Source organism: Mytilus edulis, chromosome 7 (genome assembly GCF_963676685.1).
Source record: "Mytilus edulis chromosome 7, xbMytEdul2.2, whole genome shotgun sequence".
NCBI classification, from domain to species: Eukaryota; Metazoa; Mollusca; class Bivalvia; order Mytilida; family Mytilidae; genus Mytilus; species Mytilus edulis.
In genome coordinates, this window is record NC_092350.1 from 35662763 (window position 1) to 35690178 (window position 27416).

Genomic DNA, 27416 nt, shown 5'->3' on the forward strand with positions numbered 1-27416 from the left:
GCTGAAATAAATCAGATTCTTTCGAGATAATTCGAAATTAAAAGCAAATCGAAAGAGTCGTGTGTTTTGTCTTAAATGAACGGTCTTTGCGAGATAACAACACTTTGTTATTAGATTAATTGTGTACAATCTAATTAAAATATTGATCTCTGATTACGTTATACTACATATACGTAATCAGAGATCAATATTTTAATTAGATTGAATTGTGCATTTTTTAAACTTGGTATCGTGTAATCAAATTCATCCATATACAGGCATTTATCGTTCGTTTTGTTGACTATACTATAGTAGTATACGTTAAACACTGTTAGTATTACAACACTTTAACAGAAAGTATACGTTAAACACTGTTAGTATTACAACACTTTAACAGGAAGTATACGTTAAACACTGTTAGTATTACAACACTTTAACAGAAAGTATACGTTAAACACTGTTAGTATTACAACACTTTAACAGGAAGTATACGTTAAACACTGTTAGTATTACAACACTTTACCAGGAAGTATACGTTAAACACTGTTAGTATTACAACACTTTAACAGAAAGAATACTAGAAACACAAATACAAAATCTAAAATATACACGGACGATAATTCCGTTGCCGGTTGAATTTACTGAATGTCTAAATGAACATGTCTGTTATTAAAGGGGCACACTTGGTGCCCACAGGGATTCTTACAACATGTCGCTAAACTTTATTGCCTAAACGTATGCACCTGCTGTCAAGAAGAACATTTGGTGCTTCAATTTTCTCATCATACCTCCAGTAAAATATATTTAGCATATTTACCTTTCTTGATAGAGAAAACGGCTTATACGAGTTGCAGCAAATAAATTTGCAACCAGATTTGCTAAATGACCATTTAATCAGAAAGGAAAACTTTTGTTTGATAAAGAATTTTTGTGGAAGTGTATTATAAAAAATGAAAAGTCAAAACTGTCAAAAGAATCAGAAGGACCACCAAAAGCATGCTTATTATTGTATTTTGTTATGTCTGGGTTGTCTGTTTAAAGCTCAATAAAAAATCATGTCCATGTTTGTATACTATGCCGAGTCTAAACAAGCTCATTTATTAATCATAATATACAGATTAGCGATTTTGCAGTTTAGTAGACTAGTCCTTTCTAGTTTTGTTGTGGTAAACAGATAGACCGGTACGATATCCTTGTCCGATCTCTTCTGCTTTTATTTTATTCTAAAACATTTTGCGGATCTCTTTATAATCATAGCCTCTACATTAAAACGATTTATAACTTTTAAGAAGAAAAATAATTAATCCTTTTCTTTATTTCATTTTGAATTATTTTCTGCATACTGTAGTATTCGTATATTTGAGAATCATGGTTTAAAAGATTTTCAATATTTTGGGTTCGTGTGTGTTTACTAAGAAACAAGATGGCCGATTCCAAAACATAACACCCGAAATCCATGACAAGATAGGGTCTACCAAAGAACAAAGCACCTTGATTTCGAAACATTTATTTGAATTTATAGTGTTCCTTCACTGTAATTATATATTTATCATAGATGAAAACATATTTAGTGCACTCTGTTGCAACTTTTAGGTCTGTGCACCTGTCTGCTTGACAATTCAATGCCTTAACTTGCATACCTTGGCTTGTTACAAGTCGGCTTTCCCATTAAAATAAAACCATCTCTTTATCCTTAATTTGTTAAGAGGTGGGTCTCTATAGGTTAGAAAGTTATCCTTTAACATGCCAAGCTTAACCCTTTTGCTGCCGACCGTTTTTCAAAGTTTCATTTCATATGCCGGAAAATAAACCGACATAACAACAAGTAAAACAAAGGCAGTGTCTGCGCGTACCCACATGTGGGTACGAATAGTCAAATTGCCGTTCTAGGCTGCACGTACCCACATCCGGTTTTCTATTAAAATGCCATCGGATCGGGAATGAAACGTGAAATATATACGCAAATTATCGATAATATGGGGATTTCGTGTAGAAAGAGTCAAGAGTATGAAAAATAATATTTTCAAATTGTATTTATTAAATAATGATACATAATAAACATTGCAAAATTAAATGCACAATGATGTAAAATGAAACTGTACAGTCCATGTAAAAGAAAAAAAACATGATAGAAATGAATACTATTATAAAATTTAAATGAAAATTTAAAGAATAACATTTTAATAATTTAAAAATATACCCATATGATATTTTAAAATAATCTTTTAGTAAAATGTAAAACAGAAACTGAAATTTTGAAATATATTAAACTACTAAAATTAAAGCTTGAGTTTATAAAAATTAAAGAAGCAAGTAATAAATCAATTTAAACCAATTATAAAAGATTCATGTAACTGACTAGTTAAGATTTCGAACAAATTTTACATATCCAATATGATTGTTTTGGCACAGATTTCAACCCTGCACATTTCAAATGTTGCCAGTCTAAACAGCAATCACATGCCAACGAGTCCTGATCGTGTAGTTTTTTTTTTACACTTTATACATATCCAGTCGCACCTACACGATCAGGACTCGTTGGCATGTGATTGCTGTTTAGACTGGCAACATTTGAATTCATTACTAAAAGATTATTTTAAAATATCATATGGGTATATTTTTAAATTATTAAAATGTTATTCTTTAAATTTTCATTTAAATTTTATAATAGTATTATAGTGTTATTAACTGGCTGTTTCTGTATTGGCACTGGTATAGATTCAAGGTTTGCTGTATTGGCCTCGAGACCCGTAGGGTCGAGGGCCAATACAGCTGACCGGGAATCTATACCAGTGCCAATACAGAAACAGCCAGTTCATAACACTTTTATTAAATGATTATAAGAGAATTAAAAACCGGAAGTGAACGTCCTGTATTAGCCCATGGGCCAATACAGCTTTTTTCCCGCTTTTTTCTGTATTGGCCCTGTTTTTTCCGTTTCAAAACTTTAAGACATTACAAAACATTGCACATCATTTAACCTGTTTATTTTATGACTTTAATTTAAAAAATATTATACCAATGTTTTTATGCATAACGATACTTCCAGAGTTAAGTAATGGCGTAAGAAAATTGAAAACCGGAAGTGAACGTCCTGTATTAGCCCTAGGGCTAATACAGCTTTTTTCCCGCTTTTTTCTGTATTGGCCCTGTTTTTTTCCGTATTGGCCCTGTTCGAAGAGCAATATTAAATCTTGATTTATATCGACAGTGGAACGTTTTTAGTATTGCACATGCTGATTTATCCGTATTAGGGCTTATTTGCTCATATCATTTAATAATCATTTCTATTATGTTTTTATACGCCCGTCGTCTTTTAGACGGGACGTATTATGGTATACCGTCTGTCGTACCGTCCGTCTGTCGTACCGTCCGTCTGTCCGTCCGTCGTCCACACTTCGGACAATAACTCAAAAACACTTTCACCAATTTCCATGAAACTTAAGTGAATTGTTTATATCTATTGACGTAAGCTCCCTTTCGTTTTTTTTTAATTTCAGATTTTAAGTTTTGGATTTATGGGGCTTTATTCATAAAAAAGGGGGGATTTTCAACACTTCGGACAATAACTCAAAAAGGCTTTCACCAATGTCCATGAAACTTTGGTGAATTGTTTATATCTATTGATGTAAGCTCCCTTTCAATTTTTATAAATTTCAGATTTTAAGTTTTGGATTTATGGGGCTTTATTCATAAAAAAAAGGGGGATTTTCAACACTTCGGACAATAACTCAAAAAGGCTTTCACCAATGTCCATGAAACTTTGGTGAATTGTTTATATCTATTGATGTAAGCTCCCTTTCAATTTTTATAAATTTTAGATTTTAAGTTTTGGATTTATGGGGCTTTATTCATAAAAAAAGGAGAATTTTCAACACTTCGGACAATAACTCAAAAAGGCTTTCACCAATGTCCATGAAACTTTGGTGAATTGTTTATATCTATTGATGTAAGCTCCCTTTCAATTTTTATAAATTTCAGATTTTAAGTTTTGGATTTATGGGGCTTTATTCATAAAAAAAAGGGGGATTTTCAACACTTCGGACAATAACTCAAAAAGGCTTTCACCAATGTCCATGAAACTTTGGTGAATTGTTTATATCTATTGATGTAAGCTCCCTTTCAATTTTTATAAATTTCAGATTTTACATTTCCGTGTTATGAATTTTTATGCTTAAAAAAGGGGGGGATTTTCCAATTTTGGGACAATAACTAACACTTTCACAAAATTTTATGCAACTTTGATAAATTGTTTATATCGATTGACATAAGCTCCCTTTCCATTTTTATAAATTTTAGATTTTACGTTTTCTTAAGTAATGAATTTTTATACTTAAAAAAGGGGATTTTATGAAACTTTGGTGAATATATTAATGTAACATCCCTTTTGATTTGTATATATATTTCTAGTTGATCATATAAATTCATTTAAAGCATAAAAGACAAGTTAAAAGAGCAACGGGCGTATCATGCGCTAAAGCGCAGCCCTTTATTTTCTTTTACAGGGACTGTACAGTTTCATTTTACATCATTGTGCATTTAATTTTGCAATGTTTATTATGTATCATTATTTAATAAATACAATTTGAAAATATTATTTTTCATACTCTTGACTCTTTCTACACGAAATCCCCATATTATCGATAATTTGCGTATATATTTCACGTTTCATTCCCGATCCGATGGCATTTTAATAGAAAACCGGATGTGGGTACGTGCAGCCTAGAACAGCAATTTGACTATTCGTACCCACATGCGGGTACGCGCAGACACTGCCTAAAACAAAATATACAAATCGAGTCATGCACGCAACATTAATAAAATTGAGAATGGAATTAAACATATAAAGCAAAAGTTCATATCAGTACATGTATATAAACATGTAGCACAAAAGTTCTTTAAGCATCTTATAGGTTAAACACATACTGATACATGCAATTATGAGATAATAACACAAAAGCACAAATAAAATGGTTTGCACATTAAAAGCACATAAATTTTCTAAAATTAGCACAAAGCAGCAGAAGCACTAGTACTATAGTATAGATAGAAAAATAAATTTGCCATGCAGAAAATAAAGCAACAAACCAAAAAATAATGAACAGAGATTAACTGGTTTTTCTTGCAAAGCATTGGCATGAGCTGCCAGACCAAGAATTTATCAAGTTCTTGAATTGATTTTAATAAAAATGATTGCTTTCGAAGCTCATCTGGCAGCTCATTCCAAAGCCTAGCACCGGCATACCTGAAAGATTGTAGGCCATATGCAGTTGTTCTTACATGTGGTAGATCTGCTGTAAAATCATGGAGATATACAGGACAATCTTTATTTATAATTTTGAAAACTTCAATCGCCAAAGATCGCATTCTTCTTATTTTTAAAGATGGTAATTTTGATTTGCAGAGTAGATCTTCATAACTTGTTGAATGGTCTTCATAGATAAACCTTAGTGCTCTTTCTTGAATTTTCTCTATCTTTTTTCATAGGCGGATCCAGGGGGGGCCCCCCCTTTGGTGGGAAAAATTTGGTTGATTATATAGGGAATCACTGAAGTATGACTCGAGCGGGCCCCCTCTTAGGTCAGTCAGCGGGCCCCCCTTAGGAAAAGTTCTGGATCTGCCACTGTTTTTGTATTTACCTCCCCACAAAAGTGCCAAACTAGTAGACAGTAATTAAAGTTGGACATTATGAAAGAATAATAAATTGTTAATTTTCCGAGTTTAGTCAGGTGTTTACCTATTCTTTTTAATACATTTAATTGTTTGGATGCTTTTTTACATATTATAGAGACATGTTCATTGAAATTTAGTTGAAAATCTATTGTTTCACCTAGAAGTTTAACGTTATCTTCACACTCTATTTCATTACCTTCTAATTTAAATTTTAGGTTTTTGTCTATAGTTTTTTAACTTCAGCTATTTCTTGAAATTTTTCTGGATTTGCTTTCATTTTACGGCTCGACGTCTGTGACTTAATATGCCAAACAATGACGTCATTCGATATATGACGTCACTACATAATGACCGTTACATTTGGGAATCATTGGAGAAAACCTTAACACTGTTTAATCTTCGATCTTTTAATTAAAAGAGATACAGCATTGATGAGAAGCTTGCATAAATTTTAACCATGGACATATGTGTCCCTCCTGTAGCAAGAGGGTTAATATTAATCTACACTATTGACTTGTGAAAGGACATCAAATGACTCACAATAGATTTGCTACCTCTCCCCGTTTCTTCTTCTTCTTTCTATACTGTGACAGGTTGCTCTTGAGCAATTTGACTATGCACAGTTAAAATTGGAGCCATGTGAGACAGATTAAAAGCAGGTTAAAAGCAAGTTTATCCTTAGAAGCTGTACAAGCTGATTCTCTCCTTGAAGGAGTCAATAGAATCAGCTACGAAAATGGTCTGTGGCAGGGAGTTCCAAAGGATTTTATCAATTAATTGCTTTGGCTTAAAACATGTACAGATAACAAGGATTTGTAAAGGGATAAAACAGATAACAGTAAATGAAATATAAAAATAAAATTTCTCCAAAACAGCATAAAGGTTAAACCCCCTGCCCTCTCTTAAAACATGTCAAACCTGGCAGTATCATTTACACAGATACATATACATTTAGCATATTTTTATACTTCACTATAAAAATCTGTTAGAATTTTTTTAAATATATTACATTTCACTGACAGTAACATGAGTAATGACAGTATTCATTCAATTCAATTCAGTTTACAGTTTTATTTAAAGTGGATATTCAATAAACTACATAAGCACAAGTTCTAGTGAGCTTTTCAAATATAATGAATAACAAAATATATATACAATACATACATACACAAGTCATGAAACAACAAAATTTTAAACAGACAGTGCATAGTAAGATACTATAGTATAGTCTTAGATGACGTATAAAAGTTAATAGCATATGTAACCAAAGAGTATGAATTTCATTGCTTTCTCCACTTTCTTAGCTCAACCACTAACAAGTGACTAAGTATTTACCACATTTTCTAAGGAAAGCAATCCTGTCACACATAGTTTGCAAAATATTGTATATCTAAAACATTGTTAAGAATAATAAGCACAAAGTATAGTGCCACACATAAATAAAAAATAAAAGAAGCACAGACATAAAGCACTAGACACATGCACTAAACAGACATGAGCTGTTATTTGTATCCCATGTTTGTACCAATTTTTGAATTGGTCAAAAGATGTTTCCTTTCGACAATGGTTCAGCAGCTCATTCAGGATTTGTGCAGCATTATAGCAAAACCATCTTAAACCATATCTGGTAGTTCTGACTCTTGGGAGTACTGCTGTTTCCTGTGATCTTAAATTGTACTTATTAAGTTAAAAGTTATAAGTCATGATAGTAAAAAAATCCATATTTAGTGTAAACTAAAAAGAAACTACAGGTCACTCTACTGCCTTCAACAACGATCCAAATCCATTCTGTATCAATGGTTTAAAAATAAAGACAGATATTTTTATACAAGAATTTTGTTTGGACAATGTTAGAAGAAATATCTCAAACATGTCAAATAAGCATGATTAGTCAAAGATCGGAAATAATATGAATTTATAGACTTAAACTTTATCATGTTTATGGCAGAAAATAAATAATTTTCAATTGTAAATATTTTGGTCCATATATTTTATTTATTTCATAACAAGTTTTCTTTCTTTTTTTTCAGATCTGAAATTTTGTAAAATACAATCCTGCTCATGTTTGTGACAAAATGGAAGAAGCAGGTTCCGAAAATTTAAACCCAGAAGAAGTTCGTAAACGGCGTCTAGCTTATTTTCAGTCAATATCAGATAAGGATAAACCAGCAGTAGCTAAAGTAGAATCTACTCCTTTAAAGGGTCATACACCACAAAATCAAATAGAATCTACAGAGAAAAACATAAGCAAGGAACAAGTTCAATTTACTTCACAAAACCAACACAGAGCAGATAATGGTAGAAATGATGATGTTCCAAAGCTACAGCTTAGTCATGAATCTAATGGCCAAGTTGGAGATGGATATGATGAGAACGTGGAACGGTTGCTTCAGCTCACAAAAAAGGAAATGGCAGAGAAATATACCAACAGAAAAGACAGTCCTAAAGGGGATTTAACTCCAAAACAAACAGAAACAATACATGCAAACGTCAGTAATTCAGGATGGAGTTCTAATCAGTTAAGCAGTAAGGAAGAATATAGAAATCCTAGTAAACATGTGCAAAATAAACCATCTCCAAATTTAAGACATTTCCAACCACAGCCTGCTAATGACTTGCATGTTGAAGAAATATTTAGTGAAAGGAACAATTCATTTCGTCCAAAACATAATCCACAAATGGCTCATTCTCTAAGGGAATCACAGGAAAATGGTGCACATATATTTCAAAAGTCTATGGATGTAAACCAAGTAGAAGAGCTTGGACTCTCAACTCATAGACCTGAAGATGTTCAGAAAAGTAAAGATTTACATGAAAGGTCCCCAAGGGCTTTAAATGAATCAATGTCAGAGGAGTTGAAGTATGCTCTCGGTGAGAAAAAATATAAAGAATTCTTGGAGAAATCTATGAAAGACATTGATGCTCTATATGGAGAAAATATCAAATCTAAAACCAAGGGGGGTAAATTTGAGAAAGGGGGAACAAAAGATATAAATGTTAGACGAGATCAATATGATAAAGTAACGAATTCATTGATGGGACTTCAGATGAATGAAACTGTACTTACACCACAAAATGACTCAAGTAAGAGTAAAGACAGACTACTTAATCGTCCTAAAAATGAACCGGTCACCATTTACCAGGGTAAGCGAGGATTTGAAAAGGAGAAAGGAGTAGGACAAAATATGAGTAGAAGCAAAAGCATTGATGAATCACAGAGTGGTTCAATTTCAAGTAAAAATTTTGCTTTTTCAGCAGATGAAATTTATAGTCAAGCTTATCAACCTAATGCATTAGAATCTGTTCCAATACCTGTAAGTGGAGGACTTGGCCATGGGCATCCTGTTCAACAACAGCCTTTTTCAGGTATGTCTGGAGTTGGACACAGTCATTCGAAACCTCATGGGTTTCAACCACATCCTGGTTTATACCATAGTCATTCTTATGAAGGGCCCATGCCACAGAGTCCTTACAGTCATTACCCACAGGAACATTTCACTGCTAACAGTCCCCCAGGATATTTTGTTCAACATCCATACGGGTCCCCAGAACCTTATCCACATGGACATCCATCCATGAGAACACCAAGAATGATGTCACACTCCCCTAACCAGAAGGGGGATAACCATATTCCACCTAATTCAATGATGTCATATTATCCACATCCACATTATGATGATAGCCCAGGTCGTCAGATCTCAGCACGTAATATACATTCAATGGATCCACAAGATATTTATAAATTTAGACAGCAACATCCACAGATGTTTCCACATCCACCTGAGGATTATCATTTTGATTCAGAAATGAAGCCTCATCCACCTTCTGTAAAACAGAGTCAGAGTTCCCCTTACTTTCATCCATCAATGGTTAGAGGTCAACATCCACCAGAGTCTCCTCCAAGTTATCGACCAGGTCCACATGGATCTTCACAACGCCCTGGTCCACATGGTGATATGTCAGGTTTCCAGGATTATCTCCACATGATGCCAAAGGGTATTCCCTATCCACCCCCACCAACAGATATTGAACTACAGACCTACTTTCAGTATGTAGGCAGTCAAGGATATCCTATACCGTACCAGACAGTCATGCCACCAGACTCACCAAGAGATGATAAAGGTATTAGTTAATTATTTTTTAATTGAATTCATTGTCAAACTTGTAATAACAAATTTCAAATATACATTGTGTAAATATACATTCTAAGAGTTTTCCCCTGTGATCCTTAGTATTAATGAAGATTTCATCACCAATAACTTTTTATCAACATATCAGTTGTTATAACACTATAACTGAAAAATATATATACAGTTTTTCAACGGATGTTTTATTTTCAAGAAATAAGCATAAGTATTATAACATTTCAGTCTATGTGTTGATGCTTAAACAATGGTCTGACTTTTTTATGTACATATTTAGAATACAGAATATCTATGTATAGACCTTTTGGTAAGTAATTTTGTAAAATGCATGTCCTGTTTTTAAGATTAGATAGACTGGAAGTGCTGGTGCCTGCTACACTCAAACAAAACAAAAGAATCTTCCGTTTCCAATTTTGCATGAATAGTTTAGATTTGAATAAATTTTAAAACAGTGTGAAATAACATTTAATACATACTTTTTCTTAATTTTTATACCTTAATCATTTATATTTCTACAAGATTTGTTTTGAAATTGTCAGACTTTTTTAAAACTAACATACCAGTTAATAATTTTTGTCTTGCCTGCAATAAAAGTCATGGAAGGCGAGCTATAGATGTAGGCATTGCTTCTCAGGCAGTATCCTCAACAATTGTTTTCCTCTCAAGTCAGTATTTTCTTTAAAGTTGCATAAATATTAGTACATTTCAGTTTGATAATTATTTCAAGGTCCTGCCATCTAGTTTATGGTCTAGCAATGCAAATTTATATTTATTAGCAATGTTGCTATCCATTGTCTTTTTCTGAATTTTCTGTGGGCAGGATACATATCTCTGTGTCAACAGTAATTAATTTATAATGCACCCATCCTCTCATCACTCCCCTTTCTGTCATGACCTCTTTTTTTCCTCAATTGATCTTTGACAGCATCAGACTTGAAATATTGAAATGATACATGAAATAAATCTTTTTTATTCAGTATTAGTAGTTTTATTTAATGAATGTTAAACAAGCAATTAATTTAATGTTCCACATTTACTTATTTCCAAAGGTTGACTACCATTTTAAGTTCACATGTCCAAGATTTGAGTGGCTTTTTGCATCACTATTTTTCTCTGATGTGTGCAGCCAATATCCTGTTGCCACTAGCTTGACGGAAACGGTCATACCTCTAGCTTTATTTCAATCCTCTTCTCCCCCTTTGTGAGTAAATACAACATGCATTTTATTTGTAGTGCTGCGAGGTAAATTTTTCTAGATCCTACCCATGCTCCTGTCAAGCAAAGTACTAATACTATACATAAACTCAGAAATTCAAATAAAAAAGTGTGTGTAAAATGTATAACAATACTCATGATACTTATTAAGAAAACAATTTTATTAAAATGACAAAAGTTGCAGAAAGTAGTGCATGGTGTATGAATCTATCTATTCTACTCAATGCATATTATTGCCTTAATTTAGAAGGCTAAATGCTTAATACAATGCAATATTTGATTTTAAATTTACAATGCAAAAAGCAAATGAAGTAGTGCATGCTGTATGGATATATCTATTCTACTCTAAGTCTTCTGTCTACAACACTCACATGTTCATTGATTATACCTTTACTTGCTAAAAAATAAACTGTTCTCAACAGCTATTGCATTTTACTTACTAAATATACACTGTATATGTAAAAAATAATAACTGAATTTATTTTTTTCTTAATATCATGTTATCGTTGTCCATCAGATTGTCTTTTTCTAAATTTTCTGATCATCATAAACAGAATTTTATAAAAAAAAATCTTTGGAGTTTATATTCTTTTCCTAATTAACAATGATTAAAAACCTGTCATTTCTGTAATATGTGACCATGTTATATTAACTAGGTACAATGATTCCTCATCCTCCTGCAGAGAAGAAAGAGACTAAGTCAGGTTCTAGTACCTTCAGGAGAAGAGATATGGACAGTAGTCGTGATAAACCTGTCCACGACGGTAGCCGTGATTGGCAGCAGCATGAAGGTAGTCCACAAAAAGATGACATGAAAAATTCCATTGATGATAGACCAGATGAACTAAGTAGTTCACAAAGACATATAGAGGGCATTAGACAATTTCATGAACAAAGGTAAACAATAAGAGAATAGAAAAGAAGGTAGCAATAAGTCAAAAATTAAAATAGACATGCTTAAAATAAAAACAATAAGAAAGACAAACAACGATAACAAAACATTGCACATAAAATTAACAACACAAACCTTTCAAAAATCCAGAGATGAACTTGAGCCAAGTTGAGGTGATTCATCAAGAAGAATACATAATCATTGACCATGTTGAAAATGAAATAAAATATGTTATTTCAGACTTAAACAGTTCATTAATATCATCCCCCATACAATCCTCTGTCTATACATTATGTCAATCTCAAATCATTTAGAGACCATAAAAGTTTTGAACAGATAAAAAATCTGGAATTAACATCAAATTCTGCCAATAACCACAAATAAGAGACCACCGAAGTTCCTGACATTTCATAAAGTCCATAAAATTTTTTAATAGATTTTTTTCTGTTAATGGTTGAACTGACAATAAGTATGGGTACATGTATTTATTTTCACCAAATGATAAAAAAAATACTAGAATATAAATCTGTACTTGTAGGAGGCAACAACAAGAAAATGAGATGTTGGAAAAACAAAGAACTTTTGCCAAGGAATCCATTGATAGGTACTTTACCTCACTTGAGCACCATTCTAGTAAACAGCAGGGTCAAGACTTCACTGACAAACCCATGGAAATATTACGGGAAAGTTTGACAGATGTACAGACATTAGTCAATTCTGAAGCTACAGGGGTTACATTAAATGCAGGTGGAATTACTGAAAGGATGGATGAATTAGGAATAGATCTGTCATACTTAAAACAAAAAGATCAGGACAATACAGAAAATACATACAAAAATAAGGGAGATAATCCCAAAACTAGGACTGTTATTGTTTGTCCAGAATGTGGAGAAGTAAACAAACCTTACATGACTTGGTGCTCAGAATGTAGTGAAGTACTCATAGGTGTTGAGCCAGTCAAAGTCAAACCCAAACGAAAAGGTGGGCGTACCAAAAAGTCTGGTGAAAACAGTGATAAAAATTATGTTCTTTATAAAAGTGTTACATTTGATGAGCCTAAAAGTTCTGAATTAGATCAAAATGCAAGTGATAATGAACAGGAAGTGAAAGAAGTAGAACCATCTCATTCGAAATTATCTCCAACTAAATCAGAGGGCAGAGATAGTGGAAGGCCATCTAGTGACGATTTAGATTTAACTAGAACAGAAAATGAAATTGATGAAATTTGTCAAAGTTTAAGTGATCCAGTAATTAAAGGTTTTATAAAAGCTTATTTTAATAAAAAGAGGCAGGAAGTATCAAAGAAAACTGATGATGAAGAAATTATAGATTCAGAGGACAGATATGTTTCTGAAGAAAGAAGTACCAAAAGAACCTTAAATATTAACAAAGTTGAAAGTAAAGATGAAGAAGTTGTGGAAGAAAATCAAAATGAGAGGCATCAATTTCGACATGTTGCACATAATGAATTCAGTGAAAACCAGTTGAATAACGAAGTAAGCAACAGATTTCATAGTGATGATATAGATAACAGTAAACAAATAGAAAATGATTATTTTCATCCAGTTGAGAGTCTGCAGAATCCAGACCGGTCTCATAAAGATCATCATCTACATAATGAAGAGGTTTGGTTACACGAACAAAGGTCTCCTAGATATGATGCCCCAATGGGTAGAAAACACATGCCAATAGATATAGAAGTTTTCACTTTAGAAGAAAGCCGCCAGGGTAAAGTAACACAAAGAGACCCACTTGTTCCTTCTTTAAACCTTGCAAACAGTAGTGATGAGGACGAAAATGGTGTCAAAAAGAAACCATTTGTTCCACTTAGCATGTCAGCAGAGAGCGAAGACTGGAATGACTTTTTCACTAATGGCAATAATTTTGAGATTCCACAAGAAGAACCAATACTTGAAAGTCCTAACGCAGTTGATGATGAATCAAAACCATTTTTGGAACGATTACTCGAACATCAGCCAAAAATGTCTAAAAAGCCACCCAGTTCAAGTATAAAGACTCGTAAGTCTAATCCTAATGTTAAAAGTGTTGTAAAGGAATCTATAGATACTCCATGTAGGCAAAGAAAATGGGCAAAGTCTAGTACTGCTTGGAATTCCTATAACCCTAGGGAATTGAGCACGAAACCAAGTGTCAACAAAAGTAGGCCTATTAGCGCTGGCAATAAACGACCTACAAGTGGTGGAACTCGGCCTGCTGCTAATGGAGGAACCCGCCCTGCTTCAGCATTGAACAATGGTGTTCCTAGAAGATCTGGCAGTATTCCAAACCTAGCTTTACAAAGTATGGAAGATGATACCCCTGGAAGGAAAAAAGTCTCAAAATTCAGTCATCCTGTCAGTGTTGATCTGTCTACAACAAGGTAAGTTATTCCATCTGAGAATTTTTAAGTTAACTTAATGGTCCTTCTTGAAGTTTTTGAACAAAAGCAAAAGGTTTATATGAAGGCGACAGCAACCTTATGACAACAAAAAAAAAGACATCAAAAGGTCAACATGCTGTCTTTATAAATAGACAGGTGTCTGTAGAATATGTCTAGTTCTATATGTCCCAGTATACAAACAAATGTGAACAAATTCAACTGAGGCTATCAATGATCAGCCATCATTACCAAATCTCCAAATTATTCTTACCGGTACTAATCCACCTTACAATTCTTTATCAAGGTGAATAATATAAACTATTTTACAGGTCAGAAGAATCCAGAGGGGATGTTACTCCAGATCTTCCTGTCAGTCTTCCTGTCAGAAGGACAGAAGTGGCTAGTCAAGCGTTTGCAGTAAAGAGAAATGAGGTCCCCACTTCACAGCCGCTAATTAGGAAAAAAGAGGTCCCTAGTACTTCATCTAAAGTAGAAACCAAAAACAAAGACAGTCCTAAGTCACTTCCTTATGTAATTGATCATCGACTTCCTGCTGAAGAAATAGAACCAGTGAAAGGTATTGTATTTAAAAATTTATGTTGACAAACAAATGTAGGGCCAACCAATACATTATATAGATAACTGATGTATTAAGTTTTTATAAAGACTGCCATCAATTATTGCCATACAGTTTATTATATCTGACCTATACATGTACAACAAATAATAAGGAAACAAGAGTGGAACTTGGCATTAAAAATGTAGAAACTCCATGAAAATATTATTAAAAGAAGAAAAATTCTGTATAAATTAAATTTGATATGGTATTATAATGAAAGCTCCATAAGGAAAGAAATATTAAGATGAGTAGTTTAAGTTTGACTACCATGAAAATATACTCTTACTTCTGGTTATGTTATTTAGCAAATTTTGCAGAAACATTCAGTTGATTGAGATATGTTTATGATATGAAAATAAGGAGATGAAGTATGATTGCCAACCAGACAGCAATCCTTCAATGATAAAATGACTAGGATGTAACCACTAAAGTCTACAGGTCCACTGTAATATTAAAAACCATACCGTATAGTAAGCTATAAAAGTTCCCAAAATGTAAAATAACTTCATAAGTAGGCATTATTGACACATTATTTTCTGATTTGTTTCAGATATAGGCAAACTTCAGAGTGCTTACTCAATGTACCAGGAAATGGTAAGTATACACTACTGATCTACATAAATAGAATGAAATTCAAAACAGTGTGGCTGTGGCCATTGATTGACACATCCATTGACTGGGACAATTTAGGTGAACGTTTGTATATAACGACCACTGATCACTATGTACTTTTTAAAGACACTTAAACTATGGGGTCACCAAAGGTTCTCAACACCTCAATAAAGTAATTCGAAAAAATTAATCAGAAATAACACAATGTTTTGATTTTGATTTTTTGCACATCAAATCATCTTAAAAATTATAGACTATGCATTAAACATTCAATGTTCTTGCATTGTAGAAAAAATCTAAAATTTATTTGTAGGAGCATAAGAAGCAGACAGAAAAGCAAAACTATGTGTGTCAAAATATGACTAATCTACCTCTTTTTAAAAATAAATAACAAGTCTATTATCTAGAAATTAAAGTAGATTTTCTCCCTCATTTTTCAAGAAAAAAACGAAAGGATTTTGTTTTCAAATTCATAAAAATTATATACATATATGTAAAAGAATTGGATGTACATGTACAAATTATTAAAAATAAGTTTGTGATTTTATTGCTTCAGACACCAAGAATACAGCAAGGAAAGTTTTCAGCATGGTTGTGTCTTCCAGATGAAATTATGTTGCAGATTTTTTCGTTCTTGTCTCATGGAGATTTAATAGAAGCAGCTTTGACATGTAAACAATACTACAGAGTAGCTTTAGATGAAACATTATGTAAGTATTATCTAAAGGAGGTAAAATCATCTACCAACCTATAAGATTTGCTAATTACTGATATTTGTAATACAAAAAAATGCTTGCTTTTTCAGTTTTGAGAAAAGATAGTTATCAAGCAATTGTATGAATTATACTGTTGGCATGATTTTTATTCCCCACTTTAAAACCCTGCTTTAAAAACTTGGGGATATACTGTTTTACCTCTTTTCATCTATCTGTCAGTTCATACATCAGTCTGTCCATCCGTCTCATGAATATTTTTGTTGCATCTTTCTCAGGAACTACATTTGTACATTACAAGGCTTTCTGAAAATTTATACAAGTCAGCTATATGGTGTGATGCATTTTCAGATTCATCACTCAACATCTTCCTGTTTACTTGTATCATTTTACAAAGACAAGACAAGACAAGACAAGATTTTATTTAAGTCTCACCTCTTCATTTTATAAAAATATAAAAATAGTTAATAAAACAATGTCATTAAACATACAAAAGCAATTCTAAAAAGAGTTATGAGAGACTTACATGATAGCCAAGTTGAAAAGTTACACATGATAGCCAAGTTAAAAATTTTCATCACATTTTTCTCAGGAACTTTAATACAAGGATTTCTGAAATTTGGTTTCAGGGTTTATATAAGTCAGTTATACCCTTTGATGCATTTTTAGATTCATCACTCAACAACTTCTTATTTACTAAAATATTTGGGTAGGGGTATCCTCACAGTTTCACTTGTTAGGGATCAAGATATTGTTTTGGTGCTTTTTAACTTAAATCTAACAAATAGGCATAGACAGAAATCACCATTTAGAAAATCCAATCAATTGCATTTTCTTATATACTGCTATATATACAGTGGTGGATCCAGGGGGGTTCCGGGGGTTGGAACCCCCTTTTTTTTGGCCGATCAATGCATTTGAATGGGAGCATATAGTTGGAACCCCCCCCCCCCTTTTTAAAATGGCTGGATCCGCCACTGAAACACTTATAAATTTATTGAAAGTGATAAATTTTCATTGAGCTTAATACTTGATATAGAAAAAGGTAGGGTTATTTTAATATTTATTATTTCTTGTTAACAATATTCACCTGTTTGAAATAATAATAAAAGTTAAGAAAATAAATAGTTGTGAATTTCTAAAATTACTCATTTTATGTGTACATGATTCAGTTAGTGTATAAAGTGTTTATGTAATAAAGGATGTATAATTTGCTTTTGTCTTCTAGGGAGATACATAACAATAAAGAAGAAACATGATATGGATGACGAAACGTTAGCAAATATAGGTCATCGGCATCCTGTCAGTCTGGCATTAATACAATGTCATGGTGATAATATTACTGCCAAAGGCCTTCGAGAATTGTTTAGGGAATGTTGTGAAACTCTAAGGGTAAGATTGTACAGTAATAATACATTAAAGTGATCTACAAAAAAATATATGACTAGGCTTATTTAATTGTCTTAATGACATCTGTTAATGTCAGAGGGTAAATCATTGGTAAACAAACACTGTACAGTGGATTTCTCTTTAAAAGTGTATAGCCTATAGCCGAGGAAAATTCACATGATATTCTTCATGGGTACACATTGAACACTAATTAGGAACCTTTTAATATTAATATAAAGATACAATATTGCTATGACAAAATAATTTCTTGTGAAATTTCATTCAAATGACAAGATTATGCAATTAAATGATATGAAATTGAGTGTTGTTTACTGATGTATGATAAAGACAAAATATTGGGATTCCATCTCCGAAAGTATCTTAATTGTACAGATTTATTTATTTCTTTTGCATGAATATTAATATGACCCAAGTTGATATTTAGAATAGAACATCTTATATATCGGTTTAATGGAAATGACAAGAATTCCCCATATGACAACACTGTTCAATATAACATACAGTTTTATAAACTTTTATTTAGATTTAAAATGTGAAATATTGTTATACTTTTTCAGGAATTAAATTTATGTGGTTGCAGTAGAGGTGCTTTAACAGGAGACTGTATTTTACTGCATGCCTCAGCTAGATGTCATAACTTGACACATGTTGATGCCAGTTGGTGCATGGTAACAGATAGTGGTATTGGTGCTATTTCTAGCTCTTGTAAAAGGTAAACATTGTCCATTTCTGTTATCAAATTACATTGTAAAGTTTTATATACAAAGCTTTCCCAATTTTCAGTAAAGATATTACCTATCACAGCCCATAGTTTCTTGTAAGAATGGTAATCTGACCTTTGATTGTGAATCCTCATGAATTGATTCTCTCTATCTTTAAAACCCCTTACAGTTGGTAATATAACATTTCATGATTATTCTCTGCATCTGTGTTACAAACAAGGAAGAAAACTGATATTGAGAGACAAGGTAAAAAAGCTCACCCTTTGCATATAATGAAAATATTTTTTTTTCTATCTTTTTAATATTTGTTACTTACAATGGAAAAAGTTCATTAAAAACGTTGGTCACGTCATAGTTTATTTTGAACACCTCTGTACAAACGCAAAATAGTATCCCTCTTACTCAAAAACCTTTTGGAGTTTAGGAATGGAATTTATTATCATTATTAACCACTTCTAGAAAATGTGTCAAGTATATGGAAAAAAACCTTCAAAACTGTGTTTTTTTAAGCTCCCTCTCCTCCACCACCACTGTACATTGATATTCATGGTCGCTCTTGACACCACTATGCCTATACATGTACAAAAAGATACCTTAAAGGTCATAATAAAAAAAATGTCTGCAACTGTTTCCACTTTGTACAAGTAGGTATTTCAATGTTAATTGACATTTATGACACCCTTATATTAGTGACACAACAGCAAAATTTGTGCTTTCTGTGAGTTTAAGTTTTGTTAAAATGGAATAACCCTCATTACTTCTAATAAATTGCACTATAAACAAATGATAAACTACTTACATACAGCTGTGGGATAACTTCAACCACAATCATCTTTATAATTTTCATTATACTTCATATTTCAGACTTGAAAGTTTATGCATAAATGGCTGTCAAAACATAACTGATGAAGGCTTAGAAACAGTACTCAAGAAACATGGTTCAAGGTATATAAATGGAAAAATCAATAAATTTTTTGTTCTTTTAATTTCAGTTGAAATTACAATTTTGCAATTTTTGTATTTTGAAATTACAAAAGAGGGAGGGGGGGGGGGGGATATTTGGTATATTCCCTCCCTTTCTCCAAAAAATAATAATAAATGAATAAAATCAATAAGACAAAAATTTGCACATCAAAGCATGTGTTTTCTTTGTATGAGCGGAATTTCATGTCTTAAAAAAGATTTGGAGAAGTTACATTTTAGTCTCGACTAACTTGAATAGATTATTAAAATCAAGAAATATATTTCTGCAGAATCTTTTGCATGGTTATATTTAGTATAGATGTAAGATATATTTTATCTTAAGTTTGTTCTTTTACAGTTTACGAGTATTGGAAATGTTTGGATGTTTCAAGATTACACCAAAAGGAATCAGATATTTAGCAACACATTGTATAAACCTTCTGACATTGAATCTTGGCCAGTGTTACAAGGTATTAATTCTCTTCATATTTGTCATGGTATACTAAGCTATTACAGACAAATGAATAAGATACATAAAACTGTCACTACAGCTGCTTTATTAGGGTATCATAATGTATTATAAGCTCTCCAAATTATTTCAAGGGGAGATAATCTAATTAACTTACTTTAATCTGCTATAAGAATTGTAAGGCTGGGTATTCCCATAGTTCTTGTTTATTCTCTTTACATATGGGCTTATGGTATGCACCTATAAAAAGAGGGAAAAGGTACACTTGGGTAAGTATAGTTGAATACTTAGAATTTAAACTTAAAATACATTTCACTATTTTTAGTATTATTTAAGTTGATATATATATGTTATTTTCTGGCCTCCATTCCCTGAATCATTATTGTTAATTGTTGCAGTAGATAAGATCAACAAACTTTTCTTAGATTGGACTATTGAAAATAGGCTGTAACTAAAAAAAATATATGTAATGGTGCAGTTCTTGGATTCTAACAGAACCAATTATGGTATAATTAATTAAAGAAAAACTTTACTGTCTCTTCAAATTCTCATTTTTTTTATTTACAGTTAAAGGATTCATGCATTTCGCAGCTATCAACTAGTCTTGGCAGAATTGAAAGTTTAGATCTCAGAGGTGTTAAGCATGTAAGTACCTTGGAAGGATTCAACTTAGATCATTAAATCTCAAAAGAATAGATTGTCTAAATCTTAAGAGCTTAAATAGGTATAAAGCTTAAAGTCTGCATTCAAATCAGATCAACTTGTCTTAGAAGAACAGGCCTTGCTGTTGTAATGAATTCCAGTAAGATGATAATACTCACACTCAGATTTTTAACAAATCAAAATACTGGCTTTTGGTGTTTCTGGTTAAATTGTGTACTCCAAGTACTGAGTAAAATTTTTGACAGATAGTTTAATATTTGATAATTTGTTGAAAATAGTTATTAAAATAGTCAAAATGGATAGATAGAGAGCACCATTTTAATTAAAAAGATTTTTTTTAATTTTGTTTAAAACACTATGATTGAAAATAAAATAGAAGTTTGGTGTTTTGTTTCTTCTGCACATCAAATAAAACATGTTTACAAAATCTGAATACTTAAGAATGATGGATTGTCAGTTGAAATAACTTGTCTTTATTTTATTTATATATATTTTCAAAAACAAATATTTATCAGGAACCTCCTTTTTTCAATTATTTTTTTGTCTCCAGTAAATAGTTTTTACTTATTCTCTGATTTGTTGGTATATTTACAGATAAAGGACAACTGTATCAGATATGTTGTGAAGAATTGTCCTAGATTGAAGACAATAGTAATGGCCAACTGTCCAAATATTAGTGATGTAGCTTTACTAGAGATCTCAACATATCTTAGTGATATCAGGTAATTAGAAATCAAATTATCACAAATACAAAATTAATATCTTCTGAAATAGTTTATAAGCTATTTACGTTGCAATTCCTAACACAAATCTCTAGTAAAAAGTATAAACCTGTGTGACTTGAAGTCAAAATAATGACACAGTGCTTTTTACTGAACTTGCTTTAATAAAAACAATATAAAATCAAGCCTTCTGTTACAGATAGAATCAATTTGCAAATACCATTAACATGTTCTCAATATGAATGAAAGGATATTTGCTTGTATTTAATGTCTAGAAAAAACTTGACAAAATGGATGGAAACATGTACCAGTACTGTAAATCTAGAAATTCACTTTTGCATCATATATATCAAAATACAAGTTTTTATTATTACAATACTCACCCAGTCACACTATTTGCATGAGCATTATTAATAAAAACCTCACAGTAATTTCTGATTTTAAGGTATTCATGTGTTTTGAAATTTGGTATGACTTAAAATCTTGTTCTCCACAATGATAGTGTGAAGTTTTGTAGGTATACAGAAATGTTAGGAAAGAGGCCAGATAAGTGCTATATTTGTTCAATTGAACATAGAACCAGATATGAAGTGTAACACTCTCTATTTCCCTGTCTTATTCCATCATATTTGTATGAATGACCATTAAAATGAAGTGTAATTAAGCTTAACATTTTACAGGGTAATAGATGTTTGTGGCTGTAGGAATATTACAGATAACAGTATTCGAGCTTTATCAAACAACTGTCAGAACCTCCGGAACATTGATATCAGTTCTACAGGGTGTACACAGCGGAGGTAAGTTGACATGGAAAGAGCAGTTAATGTGGATATATTATCATTCATGGGGTACCACATTTCTTGGGTAAAGGTGGTAACAGTTCCACAGGATGTACACAGCGGAGGTAAGTTGACATGGAAAGGGGAGTTAATGTGGATTTATTATCATTCATGGGGTACCACATTTCTTGGGTAAAGGTGGTGACAGTTCCACAGGATGTACACAGCTGAGGTAAGTTGACATGGAAAGGGGAGTTAATGTGGATTTATTATCATTCATGGAGTACCACATTTCTTGGGTAAAGGTGGTGACAGTTCCACAGGATGTACACAGCGGAGGTAAGTTGACATGGTAAGGGGAGTTAATGGGGATTTATTATCATTCATGGGGTACCACATTTCTTGGGTAAAGGTGGTGAACCACAAATTTAACTGTTCATGAATGTACTTATTTCCTATTGGCTTGTATGCAGACTTTGGCAAAACAACAAAATCAGATTTACACAGGAATTGATTCCCACAAAAATAAGGAATTCTCAGTAGATATTTTGAATATGTTGTTAGTTGTTAACTTTAGGAACATTACATCAGTTTATGTAATAGGTTTTTTTATATAACGTTAGGTTCCTGAAGGATATAAGTGTAGTGTTAACAATTTTACTAAGAAGGGCTTATTATTAGCACTTTGATATTACAGTTTCAATTTTACTAAAAAAAATACATTTTGATATTTAGATATCTTTATTTTTTGTTTATGATTCTTTATATGACTGTTGTTTATTGACAATATATTTACCATCATTGCAGTGTGTTTATGTTAGCCAATTTCTGTAACCAGCGACTAGAGGAAGCCAAGCTGAACTTCCTAGCCGATGTTACTGATGCTGTAGTTATCAAACTAGTTAAACACTGTAAAAAGTAAGATATAGTACAGTTGATCTCTTTAGCTTTATATCTAGTGCATAAGATATTGATTTTTTTTTATCTTTTAAAAGGAGGGTAAAGTGTACTTGTTAGTATTAAATCACATTTTTCAATTACACTTTGGTTGATAAACATCTTAATAACAATGGCAATCATACCACATCTCCTTACTTTTGATAATACATATTCTCTAACTCTATGGAAATATATCCCTTTCCGAAACCAATTGTATAAAAAAAATTAATCAACGTGGTTGCCGGTGATCTCAGAAGATGATTGGCTGAGTCAAAGGGTCATAACCTTTCTCAGCTCCCTGAATTGATCAAAATGTTCTAATAGATGTTAATGAAATTGACAACTTTGTGGAAAGTGGAAGGCACTCGAAGGGGATTTTGGTTTAGAAAAGAAAAAATTTTATCTTTTAATCATTAAAGAAACAGATTATTACATAGTAACCCGTGGATTATCGGATTTATCTAATCTCGATGGTTAAATTATAAATTTTAAAGTCCTCGTCGAGGCTCAGACTTTAAATTGATATTTTAACTATCTCGATTGGATAAATCCGATAATCCACTTGTATCAATGTAATAATCTATATCTCTTCCATTTTGATTACCTCTAACATTTATTGGAAAAAAGAATTATATAGTTGAAACCTGTCAAAAGGAAACATTTTATAATAACCATGGGCTTATAGAAATATACTCACCTAGACTTTTAGTAAAACAAACCACTGTATTAAAACAAATGAGATAATTAAATGTAAAAAATAATTAGATCTTTTACATTATGTCTTCAATTAAGATACTCTGTTTTTGTAGGTTATGAAGCATAAATTAAAATTGTACTTGGTAGTTGTATTGATATTGGTTCTGACAGATTAATTGGTAACAACTTTGACATTGTGTATAATTTTAGGTTAAAACTTTTGCATCTGTATGGATGTACCAGCATAAAAGACATAAAGAAAATACAGGAACTTAATCAAGACTTGAATGTTGAAATGTAAGCTGAAAATGAAAGAGTTGATGCTCCAATAGACTGTACCGGTACATAATACTCCTTAATAACATGAAATCATAGCAAACCTTACCAGTTCTGAGTGGCATTGAAACCAGGGTATATTTGCACAGAAATAATAAAAAAAATCAAAGTTACAGGAAATTAAATATGAATGTGTTATTTTAGTTCTTTTAGTGTTAAACATTGTATTGATTTAATATAAGTCAACAAAAATTAGAAAAAAATTGTCATATTCACATTGGAAAAAAAAAACTCTATTAAAAAAGCTATGCACCATATATGACCTAACATAAAAAGAATCAGCCCTAAAACATACTGTAGTTTCCCTTTTCTTTACAATTTAGAATTCTTTTTTCAAATAACTTTTTAACAGAATCATATTAGATAGTTAGATAAGACATTCACATGTTCATGTCTTGTTTTGATAACATTCATGTTTATGGCGTTCAATTATATTTATATAAAAGATCTGATAAGGGTGACAGTCTGTAGTGTTACACTCTTGGAAAAAAGTAGACAAATGAAAAACTAGATGTAGAAATAGTTGTAAATACATAATTTATGGAACACTTGTGCAATAGATATCTATAAATAGTTTGCTGAAAAAATTAATTAAGGCATTTTCTATATAATCAGTATTGGCTCCACATTTATGCAAATTCATATGAAATTAAGATTAGTATTATTTTTATATCCGTCATTATTTGTACATTTGTAAGTTATTTGTTAATTTATTAATGATCAAATCATTTGCTCAATTTGTATGTATGTTTCACATATCATAGTTATTTATATGTTAGAATGAAATGCCTTTGAGTTTCTATTGGGTTCTGTACACATTTTACTTTTCTTTTTGTATGCTTTATATTATATCCTTTTTGTCATTTTTTTTTACACTTTAATACATATATATTTCTATTCAAGTTAGTGTGATATTTCATGATGCAATTTTTGTGAACATGTTTGACTTTCTCTTTTTCTAATCAATTTTGACTGTCTACTTATTGATTTTTATTAATGTTAACTGTTTCTCTTATTTTTCATCTATTAAGACAGTTTCTCTGTTTGATGCCACCTCAACAAAAAAGTGGGGTACTTTTTTTTACCTCTGTACATGTCTGTCCATTAGTCCGTCCATTTCACATAGGGTACATTTTATGTCCAGTTATTGCCTCCTATAGTTTACAAACTAATACTTTTAATATTATGTAGGATGTTAGTATATATATAACAAAAGATGGGTTACATCAAATTTGTCTGAAACGATACAACCATCTCAAAAACAGTGGCAAAAAACAAAAAAAGACAATAGTATTTAAAATAGAGCATAGAAAACTACCAGTAGAGACTGAGCAACGTGTACATCCAAATATATTTTTTTTCTATCTTTGTCTTATAATATTCAAACTGCCAAAGTCTAATGTGATATGTTTTCATTGATATTCTGTGATTGTTGAACCTATTTATTTGTAAATATATTGTTAAGTTTTGGAAATATTTAAATTATGTACACTGTTTAGACAAATTTTATGTCATTTTTTCAATTGTGATTAAAGGAGTAGATGCATGAAATTTGTAAAATAGGTTTCTAAACTATACATCCTAGTGAGATTGGTAATAAGTATTTAGGAAATTTAAATAAAAAAAATGTTCTATTAAGATGTTTTTTAAGTTTTTGAAGTATGAGCCCTATTGGGGTAGGAATTTATTAGAGGAATTTAAAACAACAAAATGAGCTGCCACACACATAGTTTAGGTCATATGTCTTTTAGTTTGCAAAGTTTTGTTTTGTTCTTTAAATAAAAAACAAGTTAAAAATTGAATTTTGTTGAAATGCATTAAGTGCTTTAAAATTAGAAAATAGTAAGAACAGAACAAAGATAAGATAGATGTAAAAGACATTGATAAGATTGGTCTTCATCCTGAATATTGTGGATTCATTATTTTTTCGTTGGATACAGATTTATAAGAATTTCTTGAGTACAAGGAACCACAAATTCAAATCTTCAATGAACAACAAAATTTATATTAAAATATATGCAGACTTTGTCAAAACCATGAAATCCACTGTATGATAAAAGATTACCTCAATCCACAAAAATTGGTACGAACGAAAATAAATTAATCCACACTATACATATAGATTCAAAATCAATACTTTTAAAACAACATTTTGTCACTGTTTTGGCTTTAATGGACTTGCTATAGTATATTTAAAATGGATTTATATTTTTTATAGAATTAGCTTCTTTTTTTTGTGTAAAAGTATATTCCAAAAAAAAAAAACAGTTTTAGTATCTATATTAATTGAAAAAGATTTTACATTAATAAGTGTACGATATTGCATAGGTAAATAAATAAAGCAAGTCAGTTTATTATAAATATTTCAAAATTTAAATAAAGTTTCAGATTCTGTCAATATTCTCAAAGAATAACTTTTTTTTATGCTTCATTTATGGGCATTATGTTTTCTGGTCTGTGCATCAGTTCATTCGTTTGTCTGTCCCCCTTCAGGTTAAAGTTTTGGTTAAAGTTTTAGTTTTTGATGAAGTTAAGTCCAATCAACTTGAAACTTAGTAAACATGTTCCTTATGATATGATCTTTCTACTTTTAATGCCAAATTAGAGATTTTACCCCATTTTCACATTCCACTGAACAGAAAATGATGGTGCATCCGTGTACTAGGGACATATTCTTGTTACATATTTATAAAAGTTAACAAACATGGGAAAAGATGTGAAAGTCATTCAAATAGTATTAAACAATTACACAGCTGGTTTATGAACATCAAAAACTGTGTAAGATGTTCTTTAAAAACAAATATTATTTTCATATGTAATGTATTTAATTTATTTTGTTTTGCATGCTTATATGCTCATAATAACTTGTCATGAATACTTTGAAAAATGTACCATAGAATTTGTATCTTACTGATGTGTATGTGATTAAAACAGAAACCGAGCCTAGGTCATCTAAGAATTGACTTTTTAGTATGCTGTTGGATGTATTGCACTCTATTGTAACTCATATTGCAATATTTAGTTTAGTCATTTTGTGAGTGCTTTTATTTTTATTAATCTTATCTGAACTTTTGTAAGCCTCTACAAGAAAGTGTTCAATAAATATCAGAAAAGTAACTCTCTTTGATTTTATCACTATTTAAACGTCAAGACAAAATGGACAAACCAGTTTACATAAAACAAATCCAATAAAAACTAGAAAAAATGTAGAAAGTAATACTGCAAATTCAGAAATTATTGCGTGCATTTATTATTGCGATTTTGTCAGTTTAGACTTAAATGCAATTTTAACTTTTACGATTTTGAGAAAAATCCTGTTTAACACATATAAAATATTTCAAAATGCAAGTTTAAATTATTGCAATTACAACTCTGTCGCATTTTTCGCAATAATAAAAACCTTGCATTAATTTCTGAATTACAGTAATCTGTAAACATTTTATATAAAAAGTACAACTAAAAGGATGACTATATATCTGGTATGCAGTA

General features: G+C 31.3%; 1 protein-coding gene across 2 annotated transcripts; it reads left to right on the forward strand.

Moving 5' to 3' along the window:
- The first annotated feature begins 1373 nt into the window (after positions 1-1373).
- LOC139481358 (uncharacterized) lies at positions 1374-27044 on the forward strand. 2 transcript variants are annotated; one of them, XM_071264651.1, is made up of 17 exons: positions 1374-1513; positions 7683-9774; positions 10075-10104; positions 11669-11909; positions 12443-14284; positions 14614-14861; positions 15454-15497; positions 16072-16225; positions 17457-17620; positions 18196-18350; positions 19225-19305; positions 19682-19793; positions 20360-20437; positions 21050-21177; positions 21858-21974; positions 22764-22874; positions 23802-27044. In XM_071264651.1, exons 2-17 carry the CDS (start codon positions 7728-7730, stop codon positions 23890-23892), a joined length of 5643 nt encoding a protein of 1880 aa, XP_071120752.1. In that variant the 5' UTR covers positions 1374-1513; positions 7683-7727; the 3' UTR covers positions 23893-27044. The 2 variants fall into 2 exon arrangements, with proteins under 2 accessions (XP_071120752.1, XP_071120754.1); XM_071264653.1 differs by lacking the exon at positions 10075-10104.
- The last annotated feature ends 372 nt before the right edge of the window (positions 27045-27416 follow it).